Raw genomic sequence first — 15,004 nt, 5'->3', positions numbered from 1 at the left:
ATTATTCTGAAAAAAAATATTAAAAAAATGTAGTTAATTTTAAAGACTAAAATGTGCACTCAATAAAAACCCTAAACCCTAACTCGCATCGCAGTCGCAGCATTCTGTGTTGTTTCGAATACTCGTCAATTGCTGGGCTTCTGAGTGTTCCAGAGGTAACTTGTTATTCTCCCTCTCCTCAACCCATCTTTAGGGTTTTCTTCGCTCAGATTCTTAAAATAAAGCTTTCTGATTTCTATCTTATACTTTGTGTTTTTAAGTTTCTGGACTTTCATATCAGCAATATAAATTTGTGTCATATCTCCTTAATTGAATGAACTTTCAGCTTTTTTGCCATACGAGCGATTGGAGTAGCGTTTGATACAGGACATGGGTGTCTAAGGAGTAATTTAATTGCATATAGTGGCTGTGCTACAACTTCTGTCTTGTTGCATCCTTGCTAGGTTGGCTGCTTGGCTTTCGTTGTTTGGTTGAGTTTGTTTCTTCTGTTAAACATATCATTACTACATTTCAAAGTGTTTCATTGTTCTAATTTTAAACTATGGACAACCTCGGGCAATCTAATTTGTTGCTTTGCATGTGTTGAGGGTCGTTATAAGGGTTGATTGTACTGGCCTTAATAAGAGTATACATCTTAATGATTGTGAAGGTTTAGGGTATAGTCCTTCTATATTCATATGCATCTTATTTACTTTTGTTTTTCCTCTCCTCCTTAGATGATTTTCTGTAGCAAATTTGATAAATTGTCTCCAGTGAAACCCAAGGAATGATTAGCAAGTAACAGTCTTGATATGTGACGTTGTGAAAATTGCTTAAATTATTACTTGAATGTTTTCACTTCTAACTAGTCTTGATAAATTTTCTGACATGTTTCCACCCCTTGGTGAGATGTTCTTCTCCTGTTTGATCTTGAAGTGTTTTTTGTTTACAAGTTTTATTATGAAATGCTTCTTTGATGTTTTCTTTTTCAGAATCATGAGTAACTGTTTTCATTTCTGTTGATAAATAAAATGAAATATTTTTTCCTGTATAGTCTATTTTACATGAGTGTCTGAGGTGTATTCTTCTGCTTGCTTTGCAGGAGTCTTTTTTGCAATTTTAATCATGACTTTGTTGGAAGTAATTAAGAACGCGTCAGTCGATTCAAGATCACGTCATTTACCATTGGAATACCCATTTGTTCTGGACTCAGATAGTATCTTACATAAGTTAAAGCCTAAAATTAAAGATATAAATTCATCAGCCCTCATAAAACCCCTTATTAGGTGGAAAATTCCGAAAGCCGATGCTAAGCTCATTAAGATTAACAAAATATTCTTTGATACTAGGCGCAAGCATGTTAAGAATTTGGATAAGGCAAGGTTTATGAGTAGTTTGTTTTCCCATCTAGAAAGCATCAGGCGTGAAGTAGGGGTTTTGATTGATGTTGATCCAGGCAGGAGTGATTTTATTAGGATTTTGATCGATAAGCTTGGAGTTTTCATGGGTAAAGATGTTGCTGGCCTGCTTTTGGATGCGAGTGTTTCTTTGAGGCTTTCGGAAGTGGTTGAGGCTTTGGTGGTTAATGATATTATTGAGCATTCTTGTTATTCCAACCTGGTTAACAAGTTGGTGGAAAGAAATATGTCTGTTTTGCTCTGTTTATGCATTAAGCGTGCTTTTCATCTCGGTTCATCAGAAATACTCACTATTTTGAGGTATTTTCTTTCTCCATCCAAAAGTGCTTGTGAAAGTATGGTAACTGTGAAGAAGGAGTGGGAGAGCCAAGCTCTGTTAGCCATTGAGCAATCAAGTGATACCAGCCGTAAGAGGAAGCACTTGCTTATGGCAAAGGAGGCTTCCATTTTGCTTATGATGGCATATGATGGTTTTTCTGCATCTGAGACTTGTTTGCATTATCTGATTGCATCATCCAACATCAATGATGTGATGCTATCCCCTTCATTCAGCAAGTTGAATGACAGAGAGTTAATAAATTTGATTCGTTATTTAACCAAGTGGTTGAAGAAATATCAGAGGTTTCCTCAAGCAAGACCATGTCCAGAAGCTTCATCAGTTTTGCATTTGGAGGCTTGCGATTGGGTTCCTAAACTTGAGGATGTTATAAAATGTCTCGGCTTAGTGCTTGATGAGAATTTTTCTTCATTGGTGTTACTTCCACAGTTTCATGAGGAGCTGAGATCGATTGAAGTAGTGGTTAGTAGCTTAACTGCTGAAGCCAAATTTTGTCACTTGATGGCTGACGTGGTGGTCAAACTAAAGATCGAAGTAAAGGGTGGAAATAATTAAGTCCATTCTGCAGATTCATTTTGATGTGATTTGCATTTTAGCTAATGATGTACTCACCCACCCTTCTGAAGTACCTTTGTAATTTTAATATCATTATATAACCTATTTTTGAGACACAATGTTGGTCATTGTATGCATTGCTTTATGTGTTGCATCAGAACAGTTTTCTTGTGATCCATAATATTTTTTATGCCATTTTACACATTATAGTCCCATGTTAAATTTGTACGGTCAATTAAGTTGCCTTTATGACTCCCGAGAGGAGTTTGAGTGTTGTTGCCTCGGCACGGCGAGGCAAGGCAGGGAGATTACATTTACATTTCGAACAAATATGAAATTAAAATTCTAAATTGAATTGGATTTTTTTTTTTAAAGACATTGGCTACTGTTTTCTATAAAAAATCAATTCAATTTAGAGTGGTAAGCGATAATACATATTAATTAAATTAGTTCAAATTTAAGATAATAAAGTAAAGAAAACTAGAATGACTTATATTATCAAATGGGTCTGGTCTGTTGTGTCACTTGGGAGCATAAATGGGTTTAGTGAATCGAGTCATGAGTTGTAAAGTCCAGTCAGGGTTGAATTCGCATAGATAATAATAAGTGGAAAAAAGACATGAAGCTAATGTGAATTTTTTAAAAAGTAAAAATAATAAGAAAATATAATAGTAAGTGACTAATTGAAAACATAAATGGTTATGAAGTGTATATTATAAAAAAATGGAAAAAATCTCAGTTATAAATATTGAATTGATCTTTATAGTAGTGCAAATTTTACTAGTGAGTTCTTATATTTTAAAAAATATTATTTTTAATTTTTATGCAAGCATTTTCAGTACCTTTTTTAATTTCTACCGTTTTAAAAAATTAATATCATTAATGTATGATGATGTGACACAAATGTGATGTTAACATTTGTTAGATTTTACATTTTAGTCCTTACACTTATACAGAAATAAAAGACTCAATTACTTAATATAATTAAAAAAATTAGTTAATTTTGTTTATAATAATTACTTTTATATAACTTCTCTTTTATAATTAATATTTATATTCTTTAAAGAATTTATAATTAATGACGAGAACACACTTTAATGAGAGTATTTTAGTCTAAAAATAATTAATATATGAGATAATATGAACTCGGTTTTATATAAAAGAACAAATAATTATTTTAATTTAAATTTTATAAATAAAAATATAATATAATATTTTTACATTTTGTTCTATATACTTATATAACCTTTATTTTTTAGTTAATTATTCAGAAACTACTTATTTTGTGTTATAAGAATAGCTATTTTTTTAGTTTTTATTAACACCTTTTTCTTCTTCCTTTTACCTTATAATTTTTTTTTTGAAAATTATTGACTAATTTTTATTAATCTTAAATGGTAGAGTGTCGAGATAAAATAAGGGAAAAAAAAAAGGAATGAAAAGGAGAAAGAAGAAAAAGGTGTTGCTAATGAGTAAAAGGTTTAGTCATTATCTTAAATACTAAACTAAAATAAATAATTTTTAAGTGGGTGAAAATTGTTAAAAGAAAAAACCAAAATATATAAATTAATGTTAAATACAATGTATCTCCTCATTGCACTATTTATTATTAACGGAACTTGACTTTTTTCTCGGTAGCAACTAAACAAAACTTAAAAGTACTTATCAAGCACATAGACTAAAAGATAGAATTTGAACAATTATGGAACCAAACATATGAAATAAGTAATAAAATTAGGTTAAAGATATAATTTAGTTTCTATATATATTACATATTCTCAATTTAGTTCTTATACATAAAAAATTATTAAATGTCTTTATATGTATAAATATTACTAATTTAATTCTTATCTCTATTAAATTTTTTTGTGTATTTTTAATTTGATGTTTATATATGATGTGAATCAATCGGTTATAAGTAAGACGTCACAAATACGATTATTTGATAAGTCAAGAAAGATCGCCACAAGAATTGGAGGATTCTTGATAAGATTAGTTGATGCAAGGAAGAACTCTAGCAAAGCTATAACTCACAAAAAAAATGTAATCTGAATAATCTATCCCTTTTCTCAATTTCCAAAATGTTTAATACAACTTTACTTTGAGTTTGTTTCATTTGGAATTAAATAAAGAAAAATTAAAATACTAGTATCCCAATTTGATGAAGGCATTATAAGCTTAAGGTTTTGGGATCAAATCTTGAAATGTAGCATTTTACAAAACAAAACTAACACAACTTTAAAACTTAAGACATAAAAAGATAATAATAATAAAATAAAAACTAAATCTTCCGGTTGGCCTCCTAACTCTCCAAGCAAGCTATGCATGTAATAAGTTTAGTCTCCTCTTGAATTTTTTTAAGCATCTCTCTAGTCATAGGTCCACCTAAAATTTAAATTGGATCTTGATCTTTATCGTAGACTTGGACCTTTTGATCATGGATCTTTTGAATTTAAACTTTTATGTCGATATCAATATATATAATATATATAGTACATTCTTAACTTAATAAAGACTTAAATTAAGGATTCTTATATATAAAGAATCAATTAAGAATTCGTCACATAGATAGAAACCAAATTAAGGACATGATATGTGTAGGTGTATTAAATTAAGAATACGTGTGAATGAGTTAAGAATTCATGCATGAGGGCAATCCAATAGTGTTTGCAAGTATATATGGACCAGATTAATAAACTTTTGTGTATTGAGCATCACGACACACATAAAAATTAAAAAAAATATATTTAATCATAAAATTGTTAGTTTATAACCTAATGGTTGAAAAGGAAAGGATTGAGATAAAAGTGGAATGGAATGCATAAGATTTTAGGGTGAATGAGATTATTACCTTACCTGATCCAAAATGCAGAGTGTGAATTGAGGGTTTAACCGAGAATTAGCGGTTAAGGCGGTGGCAATTGGAAGAGGTGTCTCCATCTCCATCTCCATCTCCATCTCCGTCTGGTGTAGTAGTAGCAGCAGCAGTAGGGTTCCAGCTTCCAAGAATGGATCGCCAATGGCGTCCTTCCCCTCCGCCAATCCAACCCAATCTCTGCCCTACCTGCTTCCTCTCACACTTCCCATTTTGCCCTCCACCACCCCACCCTTTCCCTTACAAGAGACCCCGAATCGACGACAATTTCTCCGACGACCAACGCCGATTGAAGCTGATTCGCGATCACGGCACCAACCCCCCTCAACCCCACCACACCCACACCGCCTTCCCTCCCCACAATGCTCATTTCAGATCTTCCCCCCATCCATCGCACCACTATCCCCATCCCTACCCCTACCCCTTTTCCGATAACATCGACGCTTCCAGATTCTTCAGGCCTCCACCTCCGCCTCCGCCTCCGCCTCCGCCTCCACCTCCACCCCCTCTCCCTTCTTCTCCGCCGCCACCTCTTCCCATGGAACCACCCATCAACCAGTTCAAAACCTACTTTTCCCCACCCTCTCTTTTCCCCGTTCCCGTTAGTTCCTCTCCTTCGTCCTTTTCGCAGCCTCCCGAGCCCTATTATCACGCTAAACCACCCCTTCCGGAGTATCCCATTCCCACCGTTTTTCCTTCCGAGGTACGCTTCTCATTTCTCTTCATCTCTAGCTTTCACTTCTTGCGCTGAGTGTTTCTTCTTTTCAGCAGGAACCCTCGAAGCAGTACTTGGGGGATTCCCAACCTTATTCGTTAAACAAGTTTGCTGCTCACAGGCCTAAGTTCATCGATGCTTCACATTTGTTCCGGCATCCGCATCGAGCTTCGCGCCCTGATCATTTTGTCATCATCTTTCGCGGCCTTCCAGGTCTGCTATATGTCTCTGTTGTATTCATCAAGTGTTATTTTGGTGCAAGTTTATTGTGTTTGTTTGCTAGGACCTAGGCTATTTGTTTGTTTATGTATAAGGAATGGGAATAGTGTGGAATGTGGATGATGCAAATTCGTTTCTAGCATACATGTGATGATGGAGGTTACAAGTTTTCATTTTTGTGGAAGGTTAAAAGTGTTGGTAATTATCCAAGTAATTTGTGCTGCTCATCTTGAAGAAGTGCCTGCTTTTGTGATTTTTTGGGTCTTGGACTATGAGAAGACTTTTGTTTGCTGCAATGGTAGTAATTTGTTGAACATTTTGCGTGAGGTTTGATTTTTTTCCTTCTGTTGAGATCTTTGTTGCATGTTTGAGTCTGTTACAGGTAGTGGTAAGAGTTACTTGGCAAAGATGTTGCGTGATCTTGAGGTTGAAAATGGCGGTGATGCTCCACGAATTCATTCTATGGATGATTATTTTATGACTGAGGTTGAAAAGGTTAATGAGTATGCATTCTTGCTTTTTATATTGAATAAGCATTCTTACTGTGTCCTATTTGTGGTTTTTGACGAGTACTGTAAGTTGTGATGGATTGATGGTTATATTTTCTGTTTAAAAGGTTGAGGATAGTGAGACATCAAAATCTTCAAGTTCAGGCAGAAACAAGAAGCCCGTAATGAAGAAGGTCATGGAGTATTGTTATGAACCTGAAATGGAGGAGGTAGCTTTTGCATGTATTGGCATCAGGATTTCAAATGTTTGTGGTCATTTGTTTAGAACTATAGTACTAGCTTTGTATTGTCCATGCAAGTATTCTGGTTGGAAATGAGTTTTGGAAAGGGCTGTAGAGGGAGAGGGCATTACGCGAGTGACCGTGCCTAGTTTATTGTTTATCTTAGGGCATTTGAGCCTTGAGGCTTTTTGATGTTCACTGATTTTCCTGGAATGGATTTCAAATTGAAATATCAGAAACTGTAAGGACTAGTACATAGGGGACAGTGGAATCTAGATTTTGCAATGCTGAGTGTTTGGAAGCTGGCTTGCATGTTATGTGGTAGCAAACTGGGAATTAGGCCATGGAAAACTAGGAATTTCATTCTTTCCTTTATTTATTTTGGCTGTCTGCTATAGATTTGTTGTTGCAATGTAAAAGTCAATGTTTTATGCTCTATTATGTTTAACTCCTGTTTGTTGCACACATTTGCTTCAATTTCTCTGCAAATACCTTGATAGTCACTTAATTATCATCCCTGCTTATGCTTTTTGATTTACACCCCTACCATGGCAGGCTTATCGGTCAAGCATGTTGAAATCTTTCAAGAAAACTGTTGAGGAAGGAGTTTTCACCTTTATTATTGGTATGCATCACATAAAAAATACAGGAGATAGATTATTCTTGAAACAGATGAATTCCACTTTCGAGGATATGAACTTTATTGAGGTCATTGTTTTGCTCTGAATGGAAAATTCTGCATTTTGTCCTGAGTTGCATACTCATTTATTGTGACATTATTTGTTGATTTCTCCTTAATAGAATTGCAACAAGTACTGATTCAGTGACTTGATCTGCTTTGGTAGATGTGTTCATGTGAAATTACCTAAAGCATCTTTTATTAAGGAAACAGAAAAAAAAAAAAAAAAAACTTCTTTCTTAGGTGAATTATAATAACTTGTCTTAAACATAGAGTCAGAGAAAATGGTTGAGGGATCTATGGTGGCTTGTTAAAGAATTTAATAAGTTAAATGATGTAGTTTCGTTTTAGATTAAGTGGTGATGCAGTGCCCATCCACTGCCTTTTTATTCACTAACTACAGATGCAGTTTTTTGTTCGGCAATGTGACCCTTTTCTTGGTGGTATTTGTTCCTCATCTTAGTGGATGACCGCAATCTGCGGGTAGCTGATTTTGCTCAATTTTGGGCAACTGCAAAGGTATACCCTTTTTTCTTTCTCGCAACCTCTGCCATGTGTGCTCAAGACGACTCACAATATCTTTGTAATACTCTCTCCGTATGCTCTCAGAAATAGGTGCAGAGATATGTTTTATGTGCCTTGTGTTTACCTTGTTTTGTAAAGCATATACATTGCACAGTTTCTTATTATGATTTTGTATGGAAAACTAGCAAACAAAAGGGTATAGGATAAGAAGTAATGTAACATTTAGTATTAATAGTAATTGCAAATAACTAGACTGAACCACGAAAGTGCTCTATATATTATGCTCCCTAGCTGTTTGTCTTGTTTAATGGCAGAGGCCAATTAGTAGCTGACCAAGGAGATGGGGCTAAGATGTGGAGTGTAGGGTTTACTTGGTTTACAGTAGAAGAAACAAAAGAGTAACTAGGCCAGGACATGTAGGCTATTCTGTTATTTTCTATTTTGTATGTGGGATCATGATTTTCCTTTCTGTTATTGCTTTTACTTCTAGCCTGGGCAGGTATAGTTTTTTCTGTGGAGCATAGCTCTTGGGGTTGGGGTAGGGAGTTTACCATTTTTTGGTGTAATTCCCCTACATTCCTATCTTTTTCCTAGTTCAATAGGACTGTTCATACATTTGGCTCCCATCATGAGACTCTGTATTACCCATGTTATGCACAAGGCTGTTAAACACAATAGATATCAAACTGTTACCTACTTACCTTAAATGTGGAGGTTGATGCTACTTCCTGTACCATGTGCTGCCTCCTACTGAAGTTCCTGCCTACATGTATTTGACGTAAAAGCTGATTTCAGTTGAAGTGCATGCATGAATGCTAGTAGCCTCTGTAAAGTTCTAGTGACTAATACTTTGTTTATGCCTAAAAAGACTTGAATTAAAGTGAAGGAACATGAGATCTGTCTGCTCAATATGTTTCCTTTGCTGATGGATATTCCTCTTTCTTTCAGAGATCGGGGTATGAAGTTTATATTTTGGAAGCTACATACAAGGACCCTGCGGTGCGTCTATTTGTTCTTTCCCCTGAGCAACTTCGAGTATCTTTTTATTTTTCTTTTACCTTAAAACCAGCTGACAATTTTGTACTATAACAAAGTGCTTTTCCATCTTTCTTTCCTGTTGCCCTTTCAAAACATGTGATTAGTTTTTTGTATATTGCATTTTTCATTTTTTGTTGTTTTTGTGGTGATTGATGACGAGTCCTCTTATCTAAGCAAAGTGTATTCTACAGTTACGTGGGTTTGATATTTTTCTTTATTCAGGGTTGTGCAGCGAGGAATGTCCATGGATTTACACAGGAAGACATAGAAAAGATGTCTAAGCAATGGGAAGAAGCTCCATCCATGTATCTGCAGCTTGATGTGAAGGTTTTCTGTAATTTTGGTGTTATTTGGTCTAAAGTGATGTCATTATTGAGCTATAATTTAACATTAGTTTAACCTGTATTCTAACTAGTGTCTTCATTGTTTCTCTCTTACCGACTTGACAGTCATTATTTCATGGAGATGATCTAAAGGAAAGCAGAATAAAGGAGGTAATTGTAACATTTGCACACATTTATCTCTAGTCTCTGTAATTTGAGTGTTAAGAGGCCAAGTTTCAAGTGTTCTTCAAATTTTTGGAGTGTGGGTTAAAGATGAAATTTTATGGGAGAGACGATAGGAGAGGCATGACAAAGGGAAGATAATATCTCCTGGAAAAAGATACAGAGAAAGTAGAGTCACAGATGCCACAAAATGCAAGAAACTTGTGCAACCTCCCCGTGAATCAGAAATAGCAACCCCCTTGAAACTGCCTTGATCAGAACACAACAAATTGTTTCAAGAGAATGTGGGCTTACTCTTTGTCAAAGCTTTTAAATTGTTTCAAGAGAAACTGCTTCAAAATTTAAGGACACTCAATGTTACAAATATTTCCAGAAAAAATTATTCTATAGCAGAACAAAATAACTGTTGTAAAAGTATATAAGCTTTGGCTTCTCATCTAGGTCTAGCTCTACATGACATACTTGATACATGCAATGGTAAAGAGCTGTGTGCAGCAAATGAACTCAGTCTAGATGTGGAAAAGACATGCTGGGATTTAGCAAGCATACATCTGTGTAGTTGTTACCATGCTTTATTTTTTGGTTACATCTAGAGAACATATTTAATCCAGTAACCAATTATACTTTTTTTTATTACTTGTATTAAATTATTATATAACAAATAAAATGTTTAAAACAAATCTCATGTATATTCACAATTAATTGAAATCTGTTAAAATATAAGTGTTCAAAAATTTTATATTATTACCAGTTATCATCCATAAATATCTGTAAGTTAATATCTTACAGGTTTTTTGGTGATCTGTCATTGTCATGTGTTTGAAACATCATCAATGGAGTAGTTTCTAATTGACTGATATGTGTGGTTGATGGATGAATAATAAAACCATAAATTAGTTATTTTAATGCTGCTGTTATTTAGGTTCAATAATCTGTGTGGTTTTCTGAGCACTAATTATTGGTTCATCTAAGTGTTAGGGTCTTCACCTGTATGTTGTGTTTATAAGAGTGTGATTGACGCAGGTAGATTATCTTTAATAGTAAATTGTTCTATAAAAAAAAATTGGAAAAATATCTGGGTTTCACTATGTAATTATTTGCTTAGTCATATGGTTATAATAATAACTATGTCTGTTTTAATTTGTAGTATACCTTATGGTTTTGACTTCCTAAATGTTATATGTGGGACATGTGCTGGCCAAATACCTAAAAGCTGTTTATTTGATTTTATTGCTGCAGATGCTTTCATATTTTAAATGAGAAATTCAGTTTGTTTAATATTAAAAATTTTCAAGCTGTCTGCCTGGACTGACTGGTTTCATATTGCATATATTTCAGGTTGACATGGATATGGAAGATGATATGGGTGATGCATTTCCTCTTGTTCAAGGAAGAGAAGCTGAGAAAGTTGTTGACCCTCCTGTTGGGGAAGATGCAAGTATGGTGCTTTAACCCATTACTATTTGTTTGTGGCTTTGTTTTAGCTATACTGTTAACGTGACTTTTTTGTGGTGAATATCATCACTGATACCCAACTCTAATTTTGTTGTGTATCTTATTTTTATTTTATTTTTTTAATATATATTGGATGAGATTGGCTGAGATAGAGTTGCTATTTTGATATGCCTAACCTGGCTAAAAATAAGACCTTAAGTATTTAAGTTAACACTGGTGTCTATCCTGATTTTTTTTTTCCCCTCCTTTCATGTTAATCCCTTTTCACCCCTTTATCCATGTTTCAAAAGAACAGCTTGACAAAGTCATTTATACTTGGGGGATAACGTACAATGTCTTCTAGTATTGACAATTGGCTTGATATAAAAATCCATTTAGGGAGGACATGGTTAGAAGGAAACCAAGGAAATTTAGACCTATTTTATTTGATGTATTTTGTACACAATGTAAACAATTTGTTTTCAATACTGTGTTGCTGTCACTTGTCCATGAACTTCGTTAGCATGAGAAATACTAACCTCTCTTCAATGGAATATTCTGTATTTTATGTATGTATGATTATATAGTGGAGGTTTACTGCATTTTTATATGGGGTTTCTGGAGTATTTCACTCTTCCAGTGCATGTTCACCATATCCGTAGTTTCATGCATATTGTTTTCAATTTTCATTATATTTTAAACATAAACTTGTGGGTTAGCGAAGTTTTAGGTTATGCCCTTTCTTAGTAATGTGTAAAATTATGATATCAATCCTTCCCACCCTTTAAATGAAAATGCATTTATTTTCAACTGTTTATCGAAATTAAACATTTTATGCTATGTAATACCATCCCTGGATTATAATTTGATTAACATTATCTGGGTCGGTTTCACTTCCATCTTTGTCATGTGCTTTCCGTTTGATCAACCCTTCAAAATTTAGGTGTGCTAAAGGCTGGGAAGAGTTGGGATGCTGAAAGGGAACATCCGACAGAAGTCAGGGAATTGGGTAAAAGCAAATGGTCAGAAGATTTCGGTGAAGATGACAATGATCAAACTGAAGGTATGAAGGGCAATATTAATGCTCTGTCTGGGTTAATTCATCAATATGGCAAGCAACGAAAATCTGTACATTGGGGTGATCAGGTATGATATGTATTTGATGCCCTTATCTGAAAGCTGTGAAAGTACTATTTTGAAGTCTCTTTCGATCTTAATTTTGGTACCAAAAGTTTCTTTATTGTTTAAGTTCCTCTGGAAAGGAGGAAGGGGTTGGGGATGGTGCAGGGATTGAACCCACATCAAGTGCTCTATGGTAAAGACCGTGTGAGCTATCAGCTCAGTGGCATCTTTTTTTCTTTTCTTAATTTCTTCTCTTGCTTGCTTGAGGCATTGAGTTTGAGGCTACTGAAATATAGAAAAAAGGGAAATGAGTTAAAACCGTTATATTTAAGAGATAATTTCAATTATTAGGTTTTGATGTGTGTTGAAACACGGCTACAACAAACAGTGGTAAAACCTGCTTTTGTGGCTTTCATTACATAGCCATTTCCTTAATTTCCGCCCCCCCGCTCCCCTTGCTTTGCAATCATCTTTTCAGGGTGGCAAGACAGGGTTTTCAATAGGGGCTGCAAGGAAGGTAAATGCTTTGTCTTTAGTAATCGGACCTGGTGCTGGATACAACCTGGTTAGTTGTTTGTCTTGATGCTTCTTAAATTTCCGGAACAGCATTTGCTATTATTTAGTTGTCCTTTTCCTTTATGCTGTTAATTCTGATAATAATCCATCTTTTTTCCGAAGTTAATCTGTTGTATGTTTAAGAACTCTATTTTCTAATTTGACCCAAGTTGAAGATATTTTTCACCAAGGATTTTATTTTGCTTTTTCATGGTGAAGATACCACCTGTATATAATAAACACGTGCATTTTATATTTATGTACAGAAGTCTAATCCATTACCTGAAGAGGATAGTCCAACCCGTAATAGTTTTGAGTCAAAGAAGCATAACATATTTCAAGAGCGGATCCGGGCTGAACGTGAATCTTTCAAAGCTGTTTTTGATAGGAGACGGCAAAGGATTGGTGGACTTGATGTGGAGGAGGACTAAAATACAATTTAGGGTGTGGGGAGGAGGACTTGATGTGTGCAAACTTAATCCCTCCCCCCATTGCAATGAGCTCATGTATTAGACTAGTTTGGTTGGCTGGAAAAAGAACGTCATGCCCCCATTCAAGGATTAATATGAAATTTGTATATACGATGTAGGTTTTTCTTTCCTTATACTATTCAACACCTTATTTGACATTTATGACATAAATTACAATTACTCTGAAAAAAGAAAATATTTTCGGTTTAAAAAGGAAATACGTACACAACTGGGTGATGTTAATTTCATAGGTACAAATATGAAATGCGTTTGACATAACCCAATGCGCCGAGAAAATTTGCTTGTTTTGACTCGGTAATTATATTTTAAATTTTTTTGACACCAACCTCTATTTTAAATTATGATCAAAAGGAAAATAAAAGGAAAACAGTGAAGTGGAGAAGCAAGGCTTGGGTTATACTTAGCTTCTGCTACGACCTGGATCGCTGCATTTGGTGAAAATTTAAGACATCTTTTCCAAAAGACGCAATCATTATGAAGCACAAGAGTGTCACAGACAATTTCGGCAACCTATCATACACAAGTCATTGTTAACATTTTTGAATATATGAAAGTATTTTGTTATTTGGCGCCACCCTTGATATTCGTGGAGGAACGCCCCTTGTGAGAACTGAGAAGCAGCAGCGAAGTTTCGTTCTAGACTGCTTATCAGTTTTAGTGGCAAATACATCTTCACTATGGCGAGGTGACTGGGTCTCCCATAAAAAATATCAACACCACCAAATATAGGAGGATATGTGTATAACAATCATTGCATACGGCAGCAAAAACAAAATTACCTTTATTTTTTTTTCCTCCTAAATTGAAAAGCATGAGATGGAATGATAATTTTGCTCCATTTTATCATAACAACATATTTGAACAATGGAATTAATGTTTTGATCTATTATTTTTCATTCAACTTTATTCCATTTTATTGTGCCACCGGGGGTTACCACACACATACACATGTCTCCACATTGCTAAGATATTGCCCGCTTTAGGTCCAAGCCCTCACGATTTTGCTTTTGGACATCATTCAAAAAGTCTCTCTATCAATGGAGACAACTGTGTGTATATAAACCTATGTTCATCCTCTTTTTTGAACGATGCCCATCAAACAAAGGACTTTCGACAAAAGGGATCCCAAACTTGGATCCACCTACCAGTCACCGGATCATACCATCGGCTCTGATACCACTTGTTGTGTACCGGGGGTTACCACACACATACACATGTCTTCACATTGGTAAGATATTATTCGCTTTGGGTCCAAGTCCTCACGATTTTACTTTTGGACATCATTCAAAAGGCCTCTCTATCAATGGAGACAACTGTGTGTATATAAATCCATGTCCATCCTCTTTTTGAACACCGGATCATACCATCGGCTCTGATACCACTTGTTGTGTACCGGGGGTTACCGTTACCACACACATACACATGTCTTCACATTGGTAAGATATTGTTCGCTTTGGGCCCAAGTCCTCACGGTTTTGCTTTTGAACATTACCTAAAAGACCTCTCTATCAATGGAGACAACTGTGTGTATATAAATCCATGTCCATCCTCTTTTTGAACGATGCCCCTCAAACAAAGGACTTTTGACAAAAGGAATCTCAAACTTGGATCCACCTGCTAGTCACCAGATCATACCATCGGCTCTGATACCACTTGTTGTGTACCACATACACATGTCTCTTTTTGAACACCGGATCATACCATCGGCTCTGATACCACTTGTTGTGTACCGGGGGTTACCACACACATACACATGTCTTCACATTGGTAAGATATTGTTCGCTTTGGGCCCAAGTCCTCACGGTTTTGCTTTTGAACATTACCTA

The 15,004-nt window shown here is 35.1% G+C and overlaps 2 protein-coding genes across 4 annotated transcripts; both read left to right on the top strand.

Moving 5' to 3' along the window:
- LOC109806842 (uncharacterized) lies at positions 1-2,491 on the top strand. Of its 2 annotated transcripts, XM_020369369.2 has the most exons (3): positions 1-155; positions 326-443; positions 1,082-2,491. In XM_020369369.2, the coding sequence occupies exon 3, from the start codon at positions 1,105-1,107 to the stop codon at positions 2,287-2,289; it is 1,185 nt and encodes a 394-aa protein (XP_020224958.1). In that variant the 5' UTR covers positions 1-155; positions 326-443; positions 1,082-1,104; the 3' UTR covers positions 2,290-2,491. The 2 variants fall into 2 exon arrangements, with proteins under 2 accessions (XP_020224958.1, XP_020224957.1); XM_020369368.2 differs by lacking the exon at positions 326-443 and having other exon boundaries at positions 12-155.
- A 2,591-nt stretch (positions 2,492-5,082) lies between these two features.
- On the top strand, positions 5,083-13,319 carry LOC109806818 (P-loop containing nucleoside triphosphate hydrolases superfamily protein). 2 transcript variants are annotated; one of them, XM_083075497.1, is made up of 13 exons: positions 5,083-5,867; positions 5,933-6,092; positions 6,481-6,593; positions 6,715-6,816; positions 7,384-7,453; positions 7,971-8,026; positions 8,981-9,031; positions 9,293-9,397; positions 9,520-9,564; positions 10,915-11,014; positions 11,954-12,156; positions 12,611-12,697; positions 12,954-13,319. In XM_083075497.1, exons 1-13 carry the CDS (start codon positions 5,298-5,300, stop codon positions 13,116-13,118), a joined length of 1,827 nt encoding a protein of 608 aa, XP_082931623.1. In that variant the 5' UTR covers positions 5,083-5,297; the 3' UTR covers positions 13,119-13,319. The 2 variants fall into 2 exon arrangements, with proteins under 2 accessions (XP_082931623.1, XP_082931624.1); XM_083075498.1 differs by having other exon boundaries at positions 5,084-5,867; positions 5,936-6,092.
- The last annotated feature ends 1,685 nt before the right edge of the window (positions 13,320-15,004 follow it).

The sequence above is a fragment of the Cajanus cajan genome, chromosome 5 (assembly GCF_000230855.2).
Source record: "Cajanus cajan strain Asha chromosome 5, NIPB_CcT2T_4, whole genome shotgun sequence".
NCBI classification, from domain to species: domain Eukaryota; kingdom Viridiplantae; phylum Streptophyta; class Magnoliopsida; order Fabales; family Fabaceae; genus Cajanus; species Cajanus cajan.
The sequence above is the reverse complement of the archived record's forward strand: the minus strand, read 5'-3'. Positions and strand labels throughout refer to the sequence as shown.

What these genes read in the sequence shown, in the direction of transcription:
- LOC109806818 (XM_083075497.1), top strand. Translation starts at nt 5,298, where the DNA reads ATGGATCGCCAATGGCGTCCTTCCCCTCCGCCAATCCAACCCAATCTC. An exon ending in ATCTGCAGCTTGATGTGAAG is followed by an intron (nt 9,398 to 9,519) that starts GTTTTCTGTAAT and finishes CCGACTTGACAG; the next exon opens with TCATTATTTCATGGAGATGA. An exon ending in CTGTACATTGGGGTGATCAG is followed by an intron (nt 12,157 to 12,610) that starts GTATGATATGTA and finishes TCATCTTTTCAG; the next exon opens with GGTGGCAAGACAGGGTTTTC.
- LOC109806842 (XM_020369369.2), top strand. Translation starts at nt 1,105, where the DNA reads ATGACTTTGTTGGAAGTAATTAAGAACGCGTCAGTCGATTCAAGATCA.